At 41.1% G+C, this 23,081-nt stretch overlaps 1 protein-coding gene across 2 annotated transcripts in view; it reads left to right on the top strand.

Moving 5' to 3' along the window:
- The window catches only part of DOCK1 (dedicator of cytokinesis 1), a 370,976-nt gene that overhangs the window by 58,881 nt on the left and 289,014 nt on the right, over window positions 1–23,081 (top strand). The window contains exons 6-15 of one of the 2 annotated variants that reach the window (XM_035138566.3): window positions 1,178–1,326; window positions 4,971–5,106; window positions 5,801–5,958; window positions 7,038–7,119; window positions 8,736–8,871; window positions 11,445–11,517; window positions 14,310–14,389; window positions 15,727–15,852; window positions 20,317–20,441; window positions 21,851–21,949. In XM_035138566.3, the coding sequence (XP_034994457.1) occupies window positions 1,178–1,326; window positions 4,971–5,106; window positions 5,801–5,958; window positions 7,038–7,119; window positions 8,736–8,871; window positions 11,445–11,517; window positions 14,310–14,389; window positions 15,727–15,852; window positions 20,317–20,441; window positions 21,851–21,949 (1,164 nt within the window). Of the gene's footprint in view, window positions 1–1,177; window positions 1,327–4,970; window positions 5,107–5,800; window positions 5,959–7,037; window positions 7,120–8,735; window positions 8,872–11,444; window positions 11,518–14,246; window positions 14,390–15,726; window positions 15,853–20,316; window positions 20,442–21,850; window positions 21,950–23,081 lie in introns of both variants that reach the window. The other variant, XM_035138565.3, reaches the window with a different exon arrangement.

The raw sequence follows: 23,081 nt of genomic DNA, 5'->3' as shown, positions 1-23,081 counted from the left end.
GCCAAGGTACATACACCAGTTAAAAATATTCCAATGGCCATGGTGTCAGTAGCTCAAGGGTATATACTAGCAGTGGGGAACCTCTGGCCTGTGGATCAAATTTGGCTCGCTGGACAGATTGACACTCCTTTTATATGCAGGCTTTGCATGTTAAAGCTCCCAGGTTCCATTCTCACCATCTTGTTTTGAAAAAGAAACTTGAGCAGCTGTCTCGAGTGGAGTTGGAGTCAACCATTCTAGAATGGATGGATCAGTAGGTTTGATATATGGTATATGGCAACCTCATATGTCTCTATATGAACAAAAAGGCCATTCTCCTTCTTCCCCCATTCCTTCTAGAAATTTGGGTTGCCAGATTGCTTATAATTTTCATTTTGTTACTGATTCACACGTGCATTTGGCTGGGCACACCTGCATGCATTTAACGTGTGTGTGTATATAATATTGTTCCTGCGTATTTCCTTGTGGTACTGCAAATGAAAACCCAAATGTAAGGGACTGAGAAAATTCACTTTTGTATAGGTCTGGTTTAAGAAACAAGCAGACCTACAGTAGTTATAAATTCCAGCCTCTGAGTATTCTTGCTCCTACTAATGCTGAATTCAAGAGCTGAGTGCTGACAACTTTGTATTCAAAACTGAGCCCTCCCACGAATGAAAGGGAGGTTCAAGGGTATTGGGGGAAAACTTTGTGGTAAGCAGAAATGCATAAAACTTTAACCCGCTCCCCAAAGTGGGAAAGCCCCTTCCCAAATTATATCTGAGGGCTATACCTGCATGCTGCCTTCAAGCTGTTGTAGGAACTTGGCAGCATATGGGGCAGAGTGCGGGTGCAGAAACTCTTCTTCAGCCTCATGGTCTTTCCTCAGTCTGGTAAGCTCTTAAATTGCGGATTCCCAGCACCTTTTCTGGGCTTGGAGGCTAGGCACAGAAAGCTCAAAATGCCTTGCAAGGCGGGACAGTTTACCTGCATTGCAAGGCTGCAGGAGGCTGAGAGGCAGGTCCAATAGCATTCTCACCCCTGAGGATAAAAACAGAATACTGAATCGATATTTGTTTATTGTTATTTTTAAAATCCAACTCCAGCACTTTTGCTGCTGTACCACTTTGGCTGTTGTACTTCATTATGAAGAAGACCAATAACAGAACCAAATGCATACTGTTTTCCTCTTTTACAGCAAGATAACAGAGAAATGTTCCTTAGTGTAAGGAACATGATATATGATCTTATTGAATGGAGGTCACAGATACTCTCTGGAACCCTACCCCAGGATGAGCTCAAGGAACTTAAAAAGAAAGTCACTGCCAAAATTGACTACGGAAACAGGTTTGTGATGTTTGAAATGCACAGCCTTTTCTTTTTTTCTTTTTGTACATAGAAACTGTTGCATTGTGGAGTACTCCCGTTCATTGTTCTAGTCTACCAGTCATGCTCCCCCCCCCCGATAATCCATTTCATTTTGCCTTGCCTTGGGCTTTCTGCCCCTGACAGACAGACATGGCATTCTGTGACCACCGTTCATGTGCAGTCTTAATGAGGTAATTTTTTGGGGGGTGGCTTCTTAGTTTCCCCCCTATAAATATTTTTTTCAGCTTCAGTAAACCTTAGGGTTTCCCCAAGCTGACTTTTTGTTTCTCCATAACCCTGTTTTGGCTATGTAATGGTCGTAACCCAGCACCTGAATTCCTTATTAGTACCTTCCAACTCTTCAATTCTGTGATTAGGACTGTATTATTAATTAGCCATTACATATTCTTCCTTGGCTGTAAGAATGTAAGATGCTGAAGGTAAAGGCAGACATGATATAAAAAGATGATTTGCAGTCCCCTATCCATAACTGGCTTCTCTTGCAAATGTGAAAAGAACCTGAGAGGAAATGTGTGCTGAGATTAAACACAATGAGGCCATTTCCAACTCAGTCCTACTAAGGTATAAATGTTATGTTGGTCTTCACCCTTGGAAGTTCTTTTAATCTTAGAATTGAGAGAATCTGAACTTTAAGGTGAAGACAGATGCAATGTTTTTGATATGATGGGATTGGTTTGAACACTCGGTGCTCTGAAAAGAAATGTCTTGAAATGGAACAAATCTGAGTTCAGACCACTTCCAGTCTGTTGAAAATTTCATGTCTGTTCTCATTCTTACTTTTTTTAGAAGAAAGCTTCCAGTCCTCCGTATTAGAGATGTATGTTTCACGTTACTTACTGTCCAAATAAATTGCTATGTAAACCTCTGTTTACCAAGGGGCTGAGATTTGGCTTGCAAATTTGTTCCAAGGCAGCAAAAGCTAAAACATCAGTCAATCCCCCCCCCCAACAAATAGGAATTGGGACAAAAAAGTTTTGCCAGAAATTGGATCTGTTATACAGTGGTACCTCGACTTACAAACGACTCAACAGCTGAATTTTTCGACTTACAAATGGGGGTAATGGCCGCACGCTTACGAATGTCTCGACATCCGGGGGGGAAAACTGCGGCGGGTTTAGATAGTGATTTTTCGACTTACGAATTTTTAGATAGGGTTGCTTCGACTTACAAATTTTTCAGTTTCCAATGCATTCCTATGGGAAATCGTGTTTCCAATGACGTTTTTCGACTTACAAATTTTTCGACTTAACGAAGGTGCCTTCGGAACGGATTAAATTCGTAAGTCGAGGCACCACTGTATAATTATAAACATTGTAAGTATTTTGCCAAATTTGTTATGAGAGTGAATTTTAACATCAGGTTTTGTGTGAAACATACTGTTTTTGAGGGCTCCTTCATTGGGACTTACTAACTTAAATTAAGAGAAACAGCCACGTCATTTTCAATATATGCTTTCTGTAGTGAATGTTTGTAAAAAATACTATCTAAGAAGATGAGGCCTTCTTTTGCATTCAAATTGTTAAGTGAAGGCTGTTTGCAGCATTTGAAGCTGGAGATGTACTGCTGATTTTGTAACTTTTGTGCTAAAGCTTACTAACTTTTCACCAATTAATTGATTCCAATTCCAATTGCAGTAACAAATATTTGTGTCAGGGGTTCCCTCAGGGTCCGCGAGAGGAGGTGGGAATCGGGATACAGGGAGCCTCGGCCCCTGCTCTCCAGCAGCACCTTTTCCAGCCGGGAGAGCAGTCAAATCTCCAGCGGGGAGGAGAGGGAGGTGGTCGGCACCACAGAGAGAGGGGTCCAGGAAGCTGGGTTGGAGTCCTCGCACCACTTCAGCCAAGGGAGAGAGATACTACTTCCGTCACCCCAGTTGCGCAGAGGCGTCAAACGCAAAGAGGGGAGGCGGAGGCTGGGGGTGCCCAAGTTCTTATGCTGGGGTAGAAACCAGAAAGGGCCACTCCTAGATTCTGCGAGTGACTGAGCTGGACATGAACTTGTAGCTCTGCACTGTACATAGTATGCACAATAAACCTGTAAAAATTCAGGTCGGTTTTTGGCTTTGTTGCACGTGAGCAACTACTCACCATCGTGACAATTTGGGTAAGGTGGCTCTAGATAGATTACTTAAACATTTGAAGACTGGCTACAAATGATTTGCAACCCTCCTAACATTATTATATCATACAAAATTTAAAGTCCAAGATATGATTTGTAACCAATTAACCACATGTTGTCAATTTTATTTGTTGGCTATTTCATTTTTTACATTTGGCAAAGGAACTGTCCAAATGCTAAATTGGACATTATAGGACTTCTTGTATTGTACAATAAGCCTGCAACTTAAGCAGAAATTATGTTCCGGTGATTGTGCCCAAAGCCAAGATTACATTGAGTCTAAACACATTGGGCTCAATGACAGGTAGGATTGCCAAAGTCATTTTTCCCAGAACCCCACCCAAGTGGGGTTTTCCTCCCCCTTTTTATTTTTTTGATTTTTTTTGCCATGCACATAAAGCTGAATACACACAAGTAAAATAACATAAGTTGTGGGTTTGCTGTGTCTTTATTCATTGGTGTTTCGATAGACGATTAAACGATTGCAATTTTGTATTTAGAATTGGAAGAGAACTGTGCTTGGATGGTTGAGTACAATATTTACCATAAAAGAACAAACACAATTTTTGTATCAGTGTAGCTATGTATTGTGTTTTCCCCTCAGTGAAACAAAAATGACTACTTGAGATCAGATAGCTCAATACATGAAACTTTCTTTGCCGGTTTCTCAGTAAATGTCTGATGCACTTAATCGAGAACCAACTTTTTCATGACATATTGTAAAAACAGCACTTTAGCTTTGTTTGTGAAATATTTATAGAGGATACAATTGGTTTTGGGGTTGTAAAATAAGTACTGCTGACTGGCTATTGGAGGGATTCTGCATCCTTATTGTTAAGGGTGCCTCAAACAATTAGCAGCTTTTGATAGCACCTTTTCGCTCATCAGTTATGTGAAGTGATAATTTAATGAAAGTCTTAAGACCATTATATGGAAAGTCAGAGAAGTTCTGTTTCTTTGAACTCCATTGGGGAGCCATTGCATTTTAGAAGGGTTTTTTTCTCTTTTGTTATTAGTTGCACTTACTTCTTGGTAATTTGTGAAGTGATTAAGTAGCTGCATGTTGGAAACTTTTAAAATTGATCTCCTGTTACCTAGAGTCCAGTTAGAGGTTTTGACTCCCGATGGAAGGAGAGCTACAACCTAATTCTGTTTTCTCTTGGAAGTTCTGAGGCAGAACTTTTATTTTTCTTAATATGTTCCTTTCCCCTACCCTGTTCTCTCAGTACATCAGAAGTAGCTAACTTCATTTAGGCTTTACCAAAGACGTATGTCGTGGATCTGGAAAAGTCCTTGAATTCACCGTCTGCTTCTGTAAATGGCTGGGTTCTGATCTTGGTTTAAACCGGGGAATTTATGAATCCTCCTGCAGCTTTGTCTAAAAAGCAGAGTATTTGAAAGCACCAAACTGCTTAATTGTGTCTAGTTCAGATGAATAAGAAAATGCAGTTGATTCACTTGCTGTTGTTTTCCTTTTCATACAGAATTCTTGATTTAGACCTAGTGGTAAGGGACGAAGATGGCAATATATTGGATCCTGAGCAAACCAGCACCATCAGCCTTTTCAGAGCTCATGAAATAGCTTCCAAGCAAGTGGAGGAAAGACTGCTGGAAGAAAAAGTAATAAAACATAATGCATACTAGTATACATTATGAAATGTGTAAATGGTGTTCAGGACTAGCAATGACATTTAGATTGTGAATGGCTTTCAAGATTATGTTTTCGAAAATGGCATTGCGCATTTCTCCAATTACAGCCTTTGCTACAGTCCTGAAAGAACATAAGCAGCTTTTTAGTTGACACCGTAGCTTTTAGCATTTGATTTTGTAGATCATAGATTTAAAACCTCCAAGGGTTTAATTAGTCACTAGTCTGCTCACCTGGGGCAGGATAAAATTGGTGAATTGAACCTTCCCTTGCCACTTTATCAGCCTTGCAGTGCTATGCTGCCTACCTCTCTGAATCTTTTAGATCTGGGAGACTACTGTTTCTAATGAGAAGAGAGAAGGTTTGCAGCAACCATGTCTTGGTTGTAAATGACCAAGAAAGGCAGCTCTTCCACCCCTGAAATTGTCCTTCCTTCTCTTACCCCCCTGACAGTTTCTAGCCTAGTTGCATGCTGCCTATGACACATGAAAGATCCATGGAGTGAGAGTGGAGAGGGAACAGATTAGTGAGCTATGAAAAGGAGCCAAATGCACAAATATTTGCAAGACTGGATTTATACATATGTTTGTATCGTGGTGGGTCAGCTTGTTTCTTAGTCCTCACAGAGTACTCAGTAAGTTCTTTAAAAATTATCTCCTGTTTCAGTCTCAAAAGCAGAATCTTGACATTAGTAGGCAAGCCAAGTTTGCTGCGACACCTTCATTTGCCTTGTTTGTAAACCTGAAAAACGTTGTCTGCAAAATCGGAGAAGATGCTGAAGTCCTTATGTCTCTGTATGATCCTTTAGAATCCAAGTTCATCAGGTCAGTGCTGTACGGGAATGTTTTGTTTGCTTTGTTAACCGTTATATTTTAGTTTAGAGACTACCTGATGCCAAAGGCACAGGACTAGTCATATACATTCTTTACTTTTTTCTTTTTCTTTTTCTTTTTTTAAAAAACTTTACTTGTGAATGGCAGGGAAATGCATCTTCCTGAAGATACAGTGGCACCTCGCAAGATGAGTAGCTCGCGCAACAAAAAACTCGCAAGACGAAATGTTTTGCGATGTTTTTGGTGACTTGCAAGACGAAGTTTTCTATGGCCGTGCTTCGCAAGACAAATTTTTTCAACTGTTTTTTTTCCCCGCGGCAAACTGCGCTTCGCAAGACGAAATTATCGCAAGACGAAGCGACTCGCGGAACGAATTACTTTTGTCTTGCGAGGCACCACTGTATATTAAAAAGGTGATAGTAAAGAATTTGAGTGCCCATGATATACATTCAACACACTGCTCTCCTCTGAGCCACACAAAACACTCCTATTGCAGTCCTCTCAGAGAGGATGTAGCATTTATCTCTTCAATCCTTTAAAGTGGGAATTATAGTGATGAACATCACAAATGCCTGTTGAGGATAGCAAAGATGAAGGCTGCAAAGCACACAGCACATTTACAAGTATAAATGGGCCTAGTGCTCGCATTTTGACAAGCATCTGGAAAAACGGCACCGTGAATTGATACAGAAAATCTAAACCTTGAACTTCAGAAGCCTATTTAAATTCTTCCAGCTTTCAGATAACATGCCCTTTTTTGTAATTCGGGGGGGGGGGGATATCCATCAGGATTCTCCTTACTCTCCCAGAGCACATTTCTTCTGCAGCCCAAATGGAACTTAAAATGAAACAAATCTGTGTATTCCTAGTTCCTGTTATTGCTTAAATGTGTGTGTTTGTGTATGTTACACATCTACAAAACACTGTTGCCTAACAGAAGCAATATTGGCTGAGTAGAATCTCTGTATGCTTGTTAAAATGCATGTTTTAATGTGTCACAATGTGACATATTTAGCTTTTGCTTATAAAAATGTGATGTAGTTGGTAAACTGATATGTTTATTTACACAGTGAGAATTATCTGGTGAGGTGGTCGAGTTCTGGGCTCCCAAAAGACATAGATAGATTACATAATCTCCGCGCAGTGTTCACGGTAAGTTTGCAACTTTTGCGGTATTCTATTGCTTCAATAGTTTGTGAGGCAACAGGAAATCTCCAGCAGGGGAGGGCCATTGCTTCGTGACAGAGCACTGCTAAAGGGATCTGGTTCAACCTCTGGTTCAACCCCTGACATTTCTAGGGCGGGGAAAGACTGGAGAGCTGCTTGGCTGCTAGTGAAGGCAATACTGAGCTAGATCAGCCAACAGTCTGATCTGGTGTAGTGCCGTTTCCCATGCTCCTGCCAAAGTCTCCTTTGGCCCCATTGCACACCTGCCTCAGGTTGGTGCAGAAATGGGCATTGTTTGCCTTCTAGCTTCTGCCTTCAAGGACTGGAGCTGGGTTGGTAGCCCTGTTCATGCGTTCCTTTCTTCCAGAGCATAGATATATACAGGAAGGAGCAGAGCTGTGCTTTAGCCCTACCGTGCCCTCCGGTCTCTCTCAGACTCTTTCCAGGCGACACCCCTCATTAGCACTTCTCTGTACAGGTGGTTTTACTTAGCTATAAAATGTCCTTGAGCACTAATGCTTGCCTCTATGGAGGATAGAGAAGTGTGAGTGCAGAAACCTCTGGCTTTTGAATCACTTGAATGTAGCCTACAGGCTGGGTGGTATAGCATCCAAAACTGGTTTGACGTCCATATTGTGATATTGGTTTAATAGTTTTTGACCTGGCAATATATCGCAAATCATGATGTGTATGTGTGTACTATATAAAAATCACAATGTGGGAAAAACCGTGAAGCCAGTCAATGATTCTACATAGTTCCATCCTTATTTCAGATATTGTGATATATCAGTAAATCGTGATGTTCAGCTGGTGATATATCACGATGTTGAAAACCAGATGTCACCTACCCTAGTACAAAGGTCAGCCTCTGTTGTTCCACCCACTTTCTCCTGTGCTCACTGTTGGCATAGGGTACTGAGAATTATGCCCTGAGGGGATTTAGTTCTTGGATTTTATTTTTTATTTTTTAAAAAGGTCCTCCTTTCTTGGTATACAGACTTCAGCATAGCACTCCTGTAGCATCCGAGTATGGCTTTAATTGGCCATATATGTCTCATAGGCAGTATTTCACTTGCTCCTAGTTTTGTTCTTTTTGAACCCACATGGACTTTCATGTGGCTTTAGCTCAATTCTGACACATGCTGCAGGAAATTCTTTGAGCTGCTAAGGGTACCAAGATTTTTGATGCTTTTGCACTGGGAAAAAAGGTCATGTGAACCATTTCTGAAGACTCTTTGACGATTGTGTGGGAAATACATTTTTAAATGAGTAGGAATTGTTCAGGACTCTCTAGTCATTTTAAACATTTCCATGCAAATGTATTCCTTGATTGTTATGAAACTTTTTGTCATGCAAATAACGGTTGAGGGGATGGCAAACTGAGAAGGCTAAATAGCAAATAATCTTTATTCTTATGTAATCCAGACACATTTGTTGGCTTTGGAAGGGGGGAGGCATTCTAACAGGGGTTAGATTGTAACTAATAATGGGAAATTGTCACTTTCTGTTCTCTTGAGCACCTCAAAAGATATTTCTTCTTATGTACTCTTATGTGTACATGCAGTTTGCAAAGTAAAGGTATGAAAACTTAACATTTCTAGGACCTTGGCAGCAAAGACCTGAAAAGAGAGAAAATCAGTTTCGTCTGTCAGATCGTGCGAGTAGGCAGAATGGAACTAAGAGACAACAACACAAGAAAGCTAACCTCTGGCCTCCGGCGACCTTTTGGCGTAGCAGGTAATCCATTCTCTTTAGGTGCACTGTCAAAATGTTCTGCAAGTAAGAGCAGCTGTTTGGTATTGAACAACTGCTGACTTGGCATATTGAAGTTTTGAGAATAATTATTCAGCCTGTTGGTTAGATTTACTGAATTTTATGCCTAGATCACTTGCAGCTTGCCAAGGAATGTGCATGTGCCCTTCACATGTTTATATATTTTGTTTCAGAAGAGCCCTAGTGCAGAAGCAGGGTAGCTATGGCAAACATAATATTTGCTGCATAAAATGTAAAGTGCTAATTTCCCAGAATGGAAGGGGATGGGCGGAGAAATGATGCAGTATGAAACTGGATAAGGATTTTAAAAAAATGGCATGCAGCATTTAATAGGGATGGTAGAGCTGAATCATCATGTCATACTGACCAGAGCTAGGATAGACAACCTGGTGATCTCTAGATGTTGTTGTTATTCCGCCCTGTACCCATAGAGCTCAGGGCAGTTCACAACATAAAATGACAATATCAAAACCACAAAATACATAATGAAAATAATAACAAAGACAGCCCAATAATCCCCCCCTCCCTCAGCATATTTAAAAGGGCATTGGATGTCAATCAGTCAAAGGTCTGGTTAAAGAGGGACATTTTCATCTGGCACCCAAAAGTATATAATGAAGGTGCCAGCCGAACCTCCCTGGGGAGAGCATTCCACAAACGGGGAGCCACTGCAGAGAAGGCCCATTCTCATGCTGCCATCTTCTGGCCTCTTGTGGAGGAGGCATGTGAAGAAGGGCCTCAAAGAATAATCTCAGGGCCTGAGGCACAAGCGTGGGCTCCCCAGACGACAAGAGCCCTGGCTGTGGTGATCCAAAGGAAAGCAGGGTAATTCATTTGGCACCAGGTTGGCTGCAGGTGTTGCCAGAAAAGAGGCCTAGAAGGCATCCAACCGTCTTAGAGACTCCACTCTAGATTTGTGTAGGGTTTACTCCTTAGCCTTTTCTTCTCCTGAAGATGTCCCACAAGGCAGTGGGTACAGATTTTTCCTCAGGGTTTACTCCCGAAGACTTTCTTGTGAACGAGTATAGCTGCAAGGCAGCAGAGATTTAGGATCAGAGTTCTCCTTCTCTTATATGGGCTATCTTCCCAGGCTGATGAGCCCCCTCTGCCCCTCATTTCCCTCTACAGCACATGCAATAACCGCCTTCCTGACAGTTGGACTCACAATGAGTCTTGTCTGTTCAATTCACCAGAATCTGTCTTCACATGCAGGGGAAGTCCTTAACTCACTAAGGGTTTGAGACCCATTGGTTGCGCCCACCTGGTTTAGTTGGCCAGTCGAAGCCATTCCCAGGGTGTGGCTGCTGTTGTATGCTGACAGCTTCTAAGAGCCGTAGGTGAGAGCTGAGTGCAGCGTGGGGACCAAAGGTGGACAAATTACCCCCTATATACTCCTTTACTACAGTGATCCAAAAAGCTGGCCTTGATCCCTACTCTTCCAGCACCAAGTTGAAGAAATGTACTGGATTTGTTTTCATTACTGAGTTTCCTGTTTGGAAGAGTTGAAAAAAGATGGAATATGACGTTAAGGACTTTGCTTGAAGAGAATATATTGATACTGATGTGATGTAAGGGAATGGATGACTGGTTTTAGTGCATTAGATCCTTATAGTATACTTAAGCAGGACATTTCTCCACAAACATCCAGGTATAAGTGGCCGACAGAGGCAGTGCTGGACTGGCATATACACAATGTATTTCTCCTTACTGCTTGATCATGGTGATGTCTGTTAGTAAAACTGTGTCTCTTCAGAGATTGTTTGTTCCTGGTGCTATGTTACCAAGCCATTGCATGCTGTCTTCTGAATGTGCCCTAACTGGTTAAGCTGAGGAGAACCTTTCCGCTTTCTTTGGGCTTGGATATCTCATTCATTAACCCATGCCTGGATTGGTGCAAATTGCCTTACTGAACTAGCATACTGAACTAGCATTTCACATTGCCTGGTTGTATTGGTTTCTTGTTTTCTTTAAATAAATTTTATTTTAAAGTTGAGTTTCATTGATTATGTTTCTGTAAGCAGCTGTGGAATTTTATAACAAGATGCGCAGCATATAGGTATTTCCAACAAATAAGTTTGAAGACTTGGTAGTGGATATTTCAAGTTGCAAATGAGTTTTTTAAGTATATTCTATTCCGAATGCATATTTGTATGCCCACAGGAGAATACACCTAAATTTTGTAAAAGGTTGTGAAAAAGAAAATAAAGCAAGTTTCTCTCTGAGATCCATTATTATCTTTAGTCTCACAGCATCTGCCATGAAAGTGTGAATTTATTCTGTAGTGAAGTGGGTTATCAGTTGTAACATGTTTCAGTATGTGATGCACAAATGCATAGCCATTATTAGCTTCAGAAGATTCTGCTTTTTCCCCTGATGTGAATATAGCAGGGCTATCTTTGAACATAAGAATATATTTGTCGTAGAATAATTCCAAACTGTCTGTTGTGAAGCACAAAGATGTCTTTATGCCTCTTTGCCACTTCCCCTCTCTTTAGATGTTGATCTCTTTAATGATATTTCTCTCTTTTTGATTTCAGTAATGGATGTAACTGACATAATTAATGGGAAAGTAGATGACGAGGACAAGCAACACTTCATTCCATTTCAGTCGTAAGTATAAAGTAATGCAGTAGTAATGTCAGAGGAGATTTCCAGCAATATTATAGTGGATTATGACTTTCCAGATTAGAATTTAGCTCAGTTGGTTTCGATAATGAGAATGACAATAAAGGGAAAAATAGTACTGCGCATGGCAGCTATAAATATTACAGCAAATTAGCTATAAAGTCACTTATTTTTAGCCTGTTTTGTTTAAGAAATTACAGTGGTACCTCAATTTACAAACACAATTGGTTCCGGAAGTCTGTATTAACCTGAAGCGTACTTAACCTGAAGCGAACTTTCCCATTGAAAGTAATGGAAAGTGGATAAATCCGTTCCAGACAGTCTGCGGAGTACTTAACCTGAAGCGTACTTAACCTGAAGCGAACTTTCCCATTGAAAGTAATGGAAAGTGGATTAATCCGTTCCAGACAGGTCCGCGGAGTACTTAAACTGAAAATACTCAAACCGAGGCGTACTTAAACGGAGGTATGACTGTAATCAGATAGCTTTGAATTTCTGTGTAGCTTTTTGCTTGTGTAGATGTGTGTAAGCTGAGGACACATTGGATGTATAATTGACCTGTATATAGTTCACACGTAAGCAATTGTTGCTGCTATTTCCAGATTGTTATGTTAAGATTTGATTAGCAAACACTCAAAGTCTGTCCTTATTACTGTTGTGGGAAAGGAAGCTCCAATTTAGCTATAGAGCTCCCCACTTGGAAGGGCTTCCCATCCATTTCTCTGGATGAAAGAAAAGAGCTGTGTGTGTTGGTTGGTCACCTCAACTGAAATAGAAGGGAGCCCTCACATAACTCCCAAGAGCTTATCATGCACAGAAATGTCTGGACTGCAGTCAAGGCCTGAATAAGAAATTTAAATTGAGCACAAGTTTCCTAGTTTGTAGAGATGTGAGAGCGTTGAGCAGCCATAGGTACTGAAATACATTATGTTCTCTGGAAATAATTAAGGGCAGCGATACAGAATCTTGATAGCACAGTGTGAGAAATGGTTTTGCTTCTTTGGGGGCTTTCAGTAAGCTTACAGGTGAATGCTTTTGGGCACTTTACTAAAGGTGGAATTCAATGTTTCACTTTTCCAAGTATTCTGTCTACACAAGCGTTGTAACTTGCCATGATTCCTCTCTCCTCCCCCCCATGTGCTGCTCTGAGGGTACTCTTGGGGCCCCCAAGCCAATTTGCGGGGAGTGGCACATGGGGTGGGGAGAGGAGGGAAAGCCCCACTGTGCAAGTGGAAGACCTTGTGTGGGGCTTCCACTGACAGGACAGGGTGAATCCTAAGTCTTCCTGTAAAACCACTTTGAGATTTCTCTCTACAGTCAAGTGGTATATAAATTTCAGGAAGTAAATAAGTAAATCTCCAAATAATGCACATTGTGGACAGTGGTTATGCATTGTGTAGGCATTGGCAATATTTTCTTATGTAGTTTGTGATCAGGTGTACTTTGGGTAACACATGCTGCTTAAAGAAAAAAGCAGTAGACATAAGAACATTGAAGTAAATTTACGTGGAAACCTGGATAAAATAACCAAGTGGGATGTTGGAGGGTAGATGAAACGATATTCAGTTGCTGGATCAATACAGGGTGACAATTTATGGGTCCTTCAAATTTTTTGTTTTTACAGTAATTATGGTTAATAAAGTATTGTAGTTTAAAATGAAGCTAGATGTAATTCAGGGACCCTGGAAGAAGACTACTTTCCATTCATGTGACAGTTATAAGTTAAGCTGCGACAAGTGTATTGGGAGACGAGGATGAACACTGACAATGTGTATTTATGGATAAAGAAAAGTAGATATTAGTGAAATGCTTACAAGTTTCTTGCTCCATTAAATCTGATTTATAGCAGTATGCATAAATCAGAATTTTGTAAGGATGCAGAATAATATGCGCCAAGGTTCTCTTTTCTTTCCCCCTCTCCTCTCCCATGGTAGATTAAAATATTTTTCAGAAAAACTCTGCATCAGGAATGAGCAACGTGCACTGGCGATGAATAGCTTTGTCATTCCCAATGTTGACTTAAGAGCTGAAGATGCGAAGCAATTTTTTCTTACTCATTTCACGTTGTGCCTTTGTTGTGCCACTTGGCATTTTTCTTTTCATATCCTGGTTATTTCATAGCCAGTGAAATGAATACAAACACAACGGCTGTCACATGGCACTATGGCGTAGTAGATACGATTTTTCAAAATGCTGCATTTCATTTATAACTTCAATTTCATCTTGTTCAGCCATAGTAAAAACGTTTCTTGAATTTCCTCTTATTTTCTCCCTTCCTCGAAGCTACTTCTGTGCATAGTAGCTTTGCTTTTCACCCTTCTGTTAACTCTCATTAAGCTACGGCTTAATTCACGTCACTTCTGAAGCTAGTCTTGAGCATTCCATGGAGTAGTATGTTTTACATTTTGGTGTTTTGTTATTTTATATGTAATTTCTCAGGCTTTTCGTCTTTCATCTGTAAACAGAGCTGGGATCTGGTGTACATTTCTGGAATCACAAGTTTGCTTTACTTCTCTTAATTAGATTTACATCTTCCTGATTATCTTCTTATGTCTCTGTTGTTCCCTTTCCTATCCTCCGTCTTCGTGTTGACTAATGAACACTCTTTGTCAACTATGTGATACGCTCCTCTGTTTCTTGTTACTGTGACTTCTGGTTTTCTGTCCCCCATCCATTGTTACCTTTTGGTGTTGGTCGTCATGTGCATCCTCCAGGCTAGCCTTGGATAACGCCATTCGACACAAGCAGTTGAACATATCATCCCGTTTTTCACCCAGGGTGGCAGGGGAGAATGATTTCCTTCAGACTGTAATAAACAAAGTGATTGCTGCTAAAGAAGTTAACCACAAGGGTCAGGGTAGGTACTTCGCTTTACTTTACACTGTTAGCATTAGAAATGATGTAATTCCTCACGTTTTGTCTGATAACTTTTACATTGTTCTGAAGGGAATTGATTGAATTGTGTTCAGCATTGTGACATTGCCTTTTTTTTCCACGGGCACCTCCTTGCTTCATTGGGAAGTTTGATTACTCAGCTGATGAAAGTCTTAACTACTCTTGATATATGCACTTTAGTACTTTTGCACGCAAGTCTTTCCGCCATTTTGCTATCACGTGGCACACCTATCATTTTAGAGAGTTACTGCTTGCTCTTTATAGTGAACATTTCCAGTTGGAAATGCTACAATACTCTGTCCATGTTTGCTGTTTAGTTTTCTAGACCTGCCATAGCAGGTATGTGTGCATTTAGTTTATAAACCTATAAACGTAGGGGCCAAATGTAGCCCTTCATTCATCTCTGTTGAGCCTTCAGGACTGTGCGAGGATATGCTTCCTCTCCCCTCATTGGCCCTGCTCTGCACCATCCTTGAGTGCTTTTGCATGGCTTGAATGAGATGTGATCCTGCCTCTTGCTTCCCTGGGTGGAGGATGAAAAGGTACACACGCCTGTCTAAGGTCCTGTTTCCGTTGCTTGAATGTAGCCCAGGCACCCCCAAACTTCAGCCCTCCAGATGTTTTGGACTACAATTCCCATCTTCCCCAACCATTGATCCTGTTAGCTAGGGATCATGGGAGTTGTAGGCCAAAACAAGACACCTTTTCTAAGGTTCTTCTTTACCAGATAGTGATATTTTGCAAGAGTGCAATCTTTCCCATCTCACATAATATGAAGTGAAGTGCAGGCATTAAATAAATTATTATTAATAATAATAGCAACCCACCTGGGATCACTGAACGATGAGAGATTCAAGTAAGAAATAGAAAAGGACTAGTCACACGGCACATAGATAAAACTATGGAATTTGCTTCCAATTACCGTAATATGGTGATGGATGGCCCCCACTTTAGATGGCTTTATCCCCATGTGTTTGTTAAAGCCACCAATGGCTACAATTCCTATATTTCCAACAGTACCTGAGGTGATGTGCCTCAAGTTCCAGTTTCTTATGACCATGAGTAGGAGAGTACTATGCGCTGACATCCTGTTTGTGGTACCTGGGTGGCCACTGAGCTAATCAGGATGCTGGACAAGGTAGTCCTTTTGTCTGATTCGGAACAGCTTGTGTAATTAGATGCTCTGTTGCCTTATTACCACCAAAGGTTAAGGAAATGTTAAGAAATTGTTTTGCACTTGAAGAATACCTTTTTATAAACAGCTTTTTCTGAACTAATGCATTGTACTTAATGTTACAGGTTTATGGGTAACGTTGAAGCTTCTTCCGGGAGATATTCATCAGATAAGAAAAGAATTCCCTCATTTAGTTGATAGAACCACAGCTGTGGCTCGCAAAATGGGGTTTCCTGAGATTATTATGCCTGGTAAGCTTCAACAAATTCTTGATCTGATGCACTAAAAGCATTGGAGATGTTGTTAATGTTCTTTCCTTCAAGTTCATGGGAAAGTATGAATTGACTTGGTGTTTTTTTTTAGTGTTTGTGTGAGATTTGGCTTTAAAATTATATTTTCAATCTACTTTCAGACTCTCTATTAATAATGTAGTAGCGCTATTGTAAACACTGTGGACTAACTGCACACAGATGGTGCAACGTCTACTTCATTTTGTTTCAAAACTCAGATTCCTGGTGTGTTTTGAGTACTTGGGCTTTTAATGGTATGTTATAAATGAATCTATGAAGCAATAAAGGCAGACTTCAAAAGCGGCTCTGTTGCTTGCGTGTCCAAATGGGCTATCAAATGTGTAGCTTATCCATTATTGCATACAGATGTGCGAACATTTCTGCAAAAATATTTACTCAGTATTTTTTGAGAAATGCTTGCTTTGTTCATTTAGTCCAGGTTTATAAGAAAAACACATTTAACTCACTCAATTGAGGAGCCTTTATACCTTTTCAATTACATTTTATTAATGATAACGCCAAAAATTCTGAAGATGGGATAGGCATTGTAGGAAAGTTAACCAACTGAACCAAGCAATTGTATCATTTGAGGAGCACAGAAAATTATGGCAGAATAAGGCCTCCTGAGCTGAAGGGAAGGAAGTTGACAAGAAGTTAGCTGCAAGAGATTAGAAGGGGAGAAGCAGAGATAAGACACAAATATAAGCAAGCCACAAATGCAGATTCAAACTCTTCAGGAAAATAAATGGAAGGTGACCTGGAGATATTTATAGGTTGTTGTTGTTTAGTCGTGTCCGACTCTTCATGACCCCATGGACCAGAGCATGCCAGGCACCCCTGTCTTCCACTGCCTCCCACAGTTTGGTCAGACTCATGTTGGTAGCTTCGAGAACACTGTACAGCCATCTCGTCCTCTGTCGTCCCCTTCTCCTTGTGCCCTCAATTTTTCCCAACATCAGGGTCTTTTCCAGGGAGTCTTCTCTTCTCATGAGGTAGCCAAAGTATTGGAGCCTCAGCTTCAGGATCTGCCCTTCCAGTGAGCACTCAGGGCTGATTTCCTTCAGAATGGATAGGTTTGATCTTCTTGCAGTCCATGGGACTCTCAAGAGTCTCTTCACGTACCATAATTTTTAGGTACTCAGGCTCATTAAGAATCAATAAGTAGAAAGTGATGCTGAGGAAGCCCTTTGAATATAGAGAAGAGAATAGAGCATTCAACAGTATTTCTTCCAGACTCAAGAATGGGGCAAGGAGGAAGGGCAGTTCTCAGGATTCAAAGGCTGCTAGTACTCAGGAATGCTAAATCTTAGCATTCCTTGCTATGTGCTGTGTTACCAAGTAATCCTCTCTGCTTATGATCAAATCAGAATTTGTTTAGGAATTTGTCCTTCTTTCTGGTATAACTCAGTTTCCATTCTCTTTTTTGAGAGTGCTGCATCATTAGGCATTTTTGTTTGTTATATATGGCAGGCATTAATTTATTCCCAGAGTAGAATGTGGATTGGAGCTGATTTGTCAAAACCAAAACGTTCTGTTTAAACTTGTGCTGTTTTGAATACATGCAGCCTCAAATAAAAAAGCACACACACACACACTATTTATTTATAGAAGTATTTCTATTCTGTCATATCATGAAATATCAAGGTGGTGTTCACTGTCAAGTATTATTTTTTTAAGTACAGATAATCATTAAGGTGCCTGCCTACTTAAAAATTAAACAGCAGCAAAGGCATTTTTGCAGGGGAAAGTTTTCAAGAGATGCCAGAAAGTAAAAAAAGGAGGATGCGTGCCAAATCTCTGCTCGAAAAGTATTCCATAGCACAGGACAGGTGACGTGATATACCCAACTTCTAGTTGAGACCAGTTGGGCATCTGTAGCACAGGGAGCAACTAGCAGCGCTCATCTATATGATCTCAGTGATTATGCTGGTATAGAAGAATTCAGTCTGTTTTTAACATATCCCAGACCCAAATTATTCAGAGCCTTGCATATTAGCACAAGAACCTGGCCTGGAAGCATATGAGCAGCCAGTTCAGATGTTTTAGCAGAGGTGTCACATACTGTTGTCCATCTGCCCAGTCCAACAGTCAAGGCACTGCGTTCTGCATCAGGACGGCCAAGGCTGACCCTGTCCCCATACCAGGCCTAAACCCAGATTGAAGTGGATCCACATAAAGTCTCATCCAGGAACACTTGCAGCTTTGAGATGCAGTTGTACCAGGTGCAATACACACCCACCCACCCATATGCATACCTTTTGAGTAAATAAAACTTCCACTTCACAACTAAACTCTTGAAATTTTCATAGGGCAGGAGCCCTATCACTAAAGGGTAGGTTAAATTAAGAAGATATAAATCATAGGAATTTAAAAAAATGTTTTCTATTTATTGATTTTTTTTTAAAATATAATTTTTATTAGATTTTAACAAGAAATACAGAAAAAAAGAAAAAGGCACAGAAAAGCAAAAAAAAAAGAAAAAAGACAAAAACAAAAAACAAAAAACAAAAACAGATTCAGGCTTCCTCATTTCCCCTTCTTGAGTTCTTATTGTTAAAAATAGTTCTCGCATTTTCCCATTCTAACTTCACATTCTTTTTTCTAAGTTTCAACTTTTTCATTGCTATTATCCATTCTCCTTATACTTTGACCTCTTTTCTCTTAACATCCTCTCTCCAAAATTATTATTATCTAATCCCTAATCTCTTTCCCTTACCCAAAAATATATAAGATTCGCATCCAAATTTATTACCCATTTACTTCCACCCACACAACAAAGTTCCCGCCCCCCCTTCCCTGAAATCGAAGTCTCCAGATGTATCAGCCAGGTTCTTCATACAATCCTTAATACATTCCGAGATCAGACCATATTATTTCAGACAATACCAGATAATCCAGAACCCCTCAACCCACCCCTAGTCTGTCCCATACCAACTTTTGCCGAACTCTTGCCCCCCTCTTCTGTAGTCCCATCACTTTATATCTTTGCACCTTTTCATCATCTTTCTGCCCCCCAACTGTTTGCATCCTCCCCTCTCTCACCGGGGCGCTGATTTTCCCAGCCTCTTTTTTGGGGTGCTTTTTTGCTTTTACCCTCTCCTGTTTCACTTCTCTCACCAGTGAAACAGTGTTTTCTCCTACTTTTCCTCCCTGTTCCACCCCTCCCACCAGTAGAACAGTGTTCTTTTCAGGAAATAAGTCCATTGGTTCAGCATATTGTCCTTCAATATTATCTTTCTCCTCTTCTAGGTTTTTTACATGCGTCACTCCAGCACGGTCCTGGTCTTCCAATCTTTTTTCTTCTCCCTTCTCCTGATCTTCTATTTCTGTTAGTTCCTGTGTTTTAAAGTCAGAAACAAATGTCTCGACAGTCTCTTCTCTCAGGAAATTTACATCAAGCTTGGAGATACTCACTTGCTTAGTAAGATCCAAAATTGTTGCCAATATTAAGTGTGACTTCCTGTCCACTCTCTGGAACCTTCTCTCCTAGTCCTTTGTCTAAAACCTCCTCCATCTTTGTGCAGACAGGCAGTGGAGTTGATGTTTTGATCCAATATAAATGAAAAGTGAACAAACAAGCAAAAAGCCAGGAATCTAGTCCCACTTGGTCAAAATCTCTCTCTTTACTCCTTCTTTTCCTCAGAGTCAATACTGAGCAGCCTCAAGGCAAAACAAGTCCTCTTTCACTGTTTACAGCTCTCAGTCTCTCACATTCAGCCAGACACATTCCTTTGTATTGTATTGTGACGTCATTCAGCAGACTGGCTGATCTTTCCTTTGACCCGACTCCAGGCTCGCAGGGGGCTTTTCTCATTACTAGATCTCAGTCTTTTGCAGAGATAAATACACCACTTACTTTTTCCTTTACTCTGCCTCAGGAAAAAGTTCTTTTTACAGCATTTCTGGGTTTTCTAGCTTGCTGCGATCTTTAATTACTCAATCGGGGGGAGATGACTTCCCTTTTTAATCTCCGCCTCCCACTGCCAAATTCTTGTTCCAAATTGATTGATTTCAACTTACTTCGTCCAGATCGTAACTTTTTCAGGAAGAATCCACCGCCTGCAGGTTGGAGGCTCGGAGCTTCGCTTCTTGGAGGTAACGATGGTATGCCTAAAATGGCTCCCGCGACTGCCACTCGGCTGGCTCTCAGGAGCTCTTGCGGGCTTCCTGGGCAGCTGAGGAGTCGCTTCTGGAGCTCTGCCAGGCAAAATTTGCCCCCTGGACGCTCAACCAGGGGTATTTACGGGGATCCGCGTGCCCCGCGGATTTTCCCCCCCTCCGCAATGCCAGAAACCTCGCAGCGCGAGGTTTCTGCGCCTCCATTCCAGCGCGGCAGACCGGAAGTCCCTGTTTTCTATTTATTGATAGACCGTAAAATGCTGTACTAATAGTTTTGCTTTCCTTCTCTTTTTCTCTCTGCCTCAGGTGATGTCCGTAATGATATCTATGTAACACTAGTTCAAGGAGATTTTGACAAAGGCAGTAAAACCACAGCAAAGAATGTAGAGGTTACAGTATCCGTTTATGACGAAGATGGCAAAAAATTGGAGGTATGTTGTGTGCTGGTTTATTTCCCAGGCTAATTCTAAACCTTCCCCTTAGTGCAGGCACCCCCAAACTGCGGCCCTCCAGATGTTTTGGCCTACAACTCCCATGATCCCTAGCTAACAGGACCAGAGGTCAGGGAAGATGGGAATTGTAGTCCAAAACATCCGGAGGGCCGAAGTTTGGGGATGCCTGCCTTAGTGTATGGCTTATGACTGGTCAAAATAGGATGTGATCAAATAGTGCCCAATAATTTGGTATTTGTAAAGCATTAATGTACACCATCAGAAAAGAGTTTTGTATTTCCTGACTCCATTATTTAATGACCTGGTTCACTGTACACGGCAATTCTATAGCATTGCAGGACTGTGAAAATATATGGCCTCCTGGATAGGAGCTTGCAGCTGCTTTGCTCCGCCCCAGTCCCCTTTGGTTTAACATTTTTTGGATCAGGGCTGGTTAAGCTCTCTCCACACGAACAATGTACTGTTGCCAAAGTTTGTTCTTGGCTGCAGCTTGTGGCTAGTAAGGAGGGAGCCTAACCATGGTTGCAAGCTCCTCTCCAGGAAGGAGACTGCACGTTTATAAGCATTTCACTAAGCCATAGTTTAGCTTCCCGTGCTGTGCGATCAGGAACAGCATGTGCGAACTTGGAACAGCATGTCATATGTTTTATTACAGCTAGTACTTCTAGTTCTATCGAGAGCCGCTGTTTTTTCTAGACTTTAATACAGACCTTCCTCAGGAACCTTATGGAGCGGATAGCTAAATAACAAGCAGGGAATACTCGCTGGGTTCTGTGGAAAACAAGATAGAATCAAAGATAGAATCATGGGTGGTCATATTCAGAGATTAGTCACTGATGATTATCTGTGTTCCTGTTTGGAGTTGCCTGCAGTTAAAGCAGGTGGTTAGCAGGAGAAGATTTGCTATGCTGCTGTGTTTTGCTCTGAGTGCTCCATCTTTAGGGGACAAGAAGCCTCCACTCTGCCATTGCTAACAATCAACACCATAATGAAATGAAAACAATAAGTTGCCACCCACACAGTGGCATCCTTGGTTTAATGGAATATTTGACAATCTCCTGCTGTTGTCAAATAGTAGACAGTGAATTGACAGTATTTGTCTGGTCAGTTGACCCATATACCAATCCTGATATTCCTGTATCTTCCGAGTGTGTCAGAATATGTAGGAAACAGTTGTCAGAATTAGCACCTGAATTTAATTTTTTTGAATGGAAGATTTCTGTTTCAGATATGACAAAATCATTTCCTGCCTATTGCTTCCCTCCTGTTGAAGCTGGCGACATGAATTTTCAACGTTGTTTTCTTCTTAAGTGTAACAATAGCATTTGTTTATACACGCAACTAAAAATTATATAATGTGTACTATTTTCTTCTTTCTTTTTTAAAAGAATGTCATTTTTCCTGGTGCTGGAGATGAAGCCCTTTCAGAATATAAGTCTGTGATATATTACCAAGTAAAACAACCTCGCTGGTTTGAAACTGTAAAGGTATGTCCAATGTTCTTTTAAAAAAATGAGTAAGAGAGAATCCAGTTGATAGACTTGCTATGTAGCTGTCAGACAAAAGAGTTATCTATGCCAGAGAATGTTTAAAGGTTGCTTAGAAACAACATAGATGAAGACATTGACTGAATGTATTTATCTCCCGGTCTTCTGGTCAAGACAGCTTTGACAGAATTATTCCAACATCTGTCTTTTACCTCTTATGAATTAGAAAACTGAACAGTGAAACAAGCGATTGCAATGTGGGATAAAAATGTATTACCGTACACAAAAGCACTGTGAAATTATTAGGATTTCTCATACATTGTTAATGAAACTAGAATTGCAGTAGCAGTTTACCAAAGCAAATGCTAATTATTGTAAAAACAATGTATATAAACCCAAAGGAGAATAGTTTCAAAATTCAGGCCTGGGATTGCATATTTCTCCTCCTCCTCCTCCAGCACAGCCTTAAGGAAACTTTTTCTTCAATTCTAGATTAATCACAGCTTGCTCTTGTATTAGCTTCTGCCATCCTAACAGTTCAAAAGCATGCCAGTGCAAGTAGATAAATAGGTAATGCTGTCGCAGGAAGGTAAACACTGTTTATGTGTGCTCTGGCTTCCATCAAGGTGTTCCGTTGCGGCAGAAGCGGTTTAGTCATGCTGGCCGCATGACCCAGAAAGCTGTCTGTGGACAAACGCCAGCTCCCTCAGCCTAAAGCGAGATGAACGCCATAACTCAGGGGTCAGCAATCTAAGGCCCGTGGGACACAGGCGCCCATGGGGGTCGTTTCACCAGCCTATGGAACTGCTCGGGGACCCAAGCCGCCCACTCGGTCGGCTCCTGTGCTCCGCACAAAACCAGCACTGCCGGCTTCCCATTGGCTGCAGGAAGCTCCTGCAACCAATGGGAAGCTGCGCACACCTCCGCACCGGAAGGAGCGCCGGAAATAGTGTTTGCGCATGTGCGCCCACTCCAGCCCACTCCAGCCCACTCCAGCCCACCGCGGCATTTGCAGGACTGTGAATCGGCCCAAGCCACAAAAACTTTGCCAACCTCTGGCTGCAACCCTACAGTCGCCTTTGACTGGATTTAACCATTCTTTACCTTTACTATCTTTACTATGGTCAAGTCA

This window comes from Zootoca vivipara, chromosome 5, assembly GCF_965207765.1.
Source record: "Zootoca vivipara chromosome 5, rZooViv2.hap1.1, whole genome shotgun sequence".
NCBI lineage: Eukaryota > Metazoa > Chordata > Lepidosauria > Squamata > Lacertidae > Zootoca > Zootoca vivipara.
Note: the sequence above shows the minus strand (reverse complement) of the source record. Positions and strands in the feature narration are given on the sequence as shown.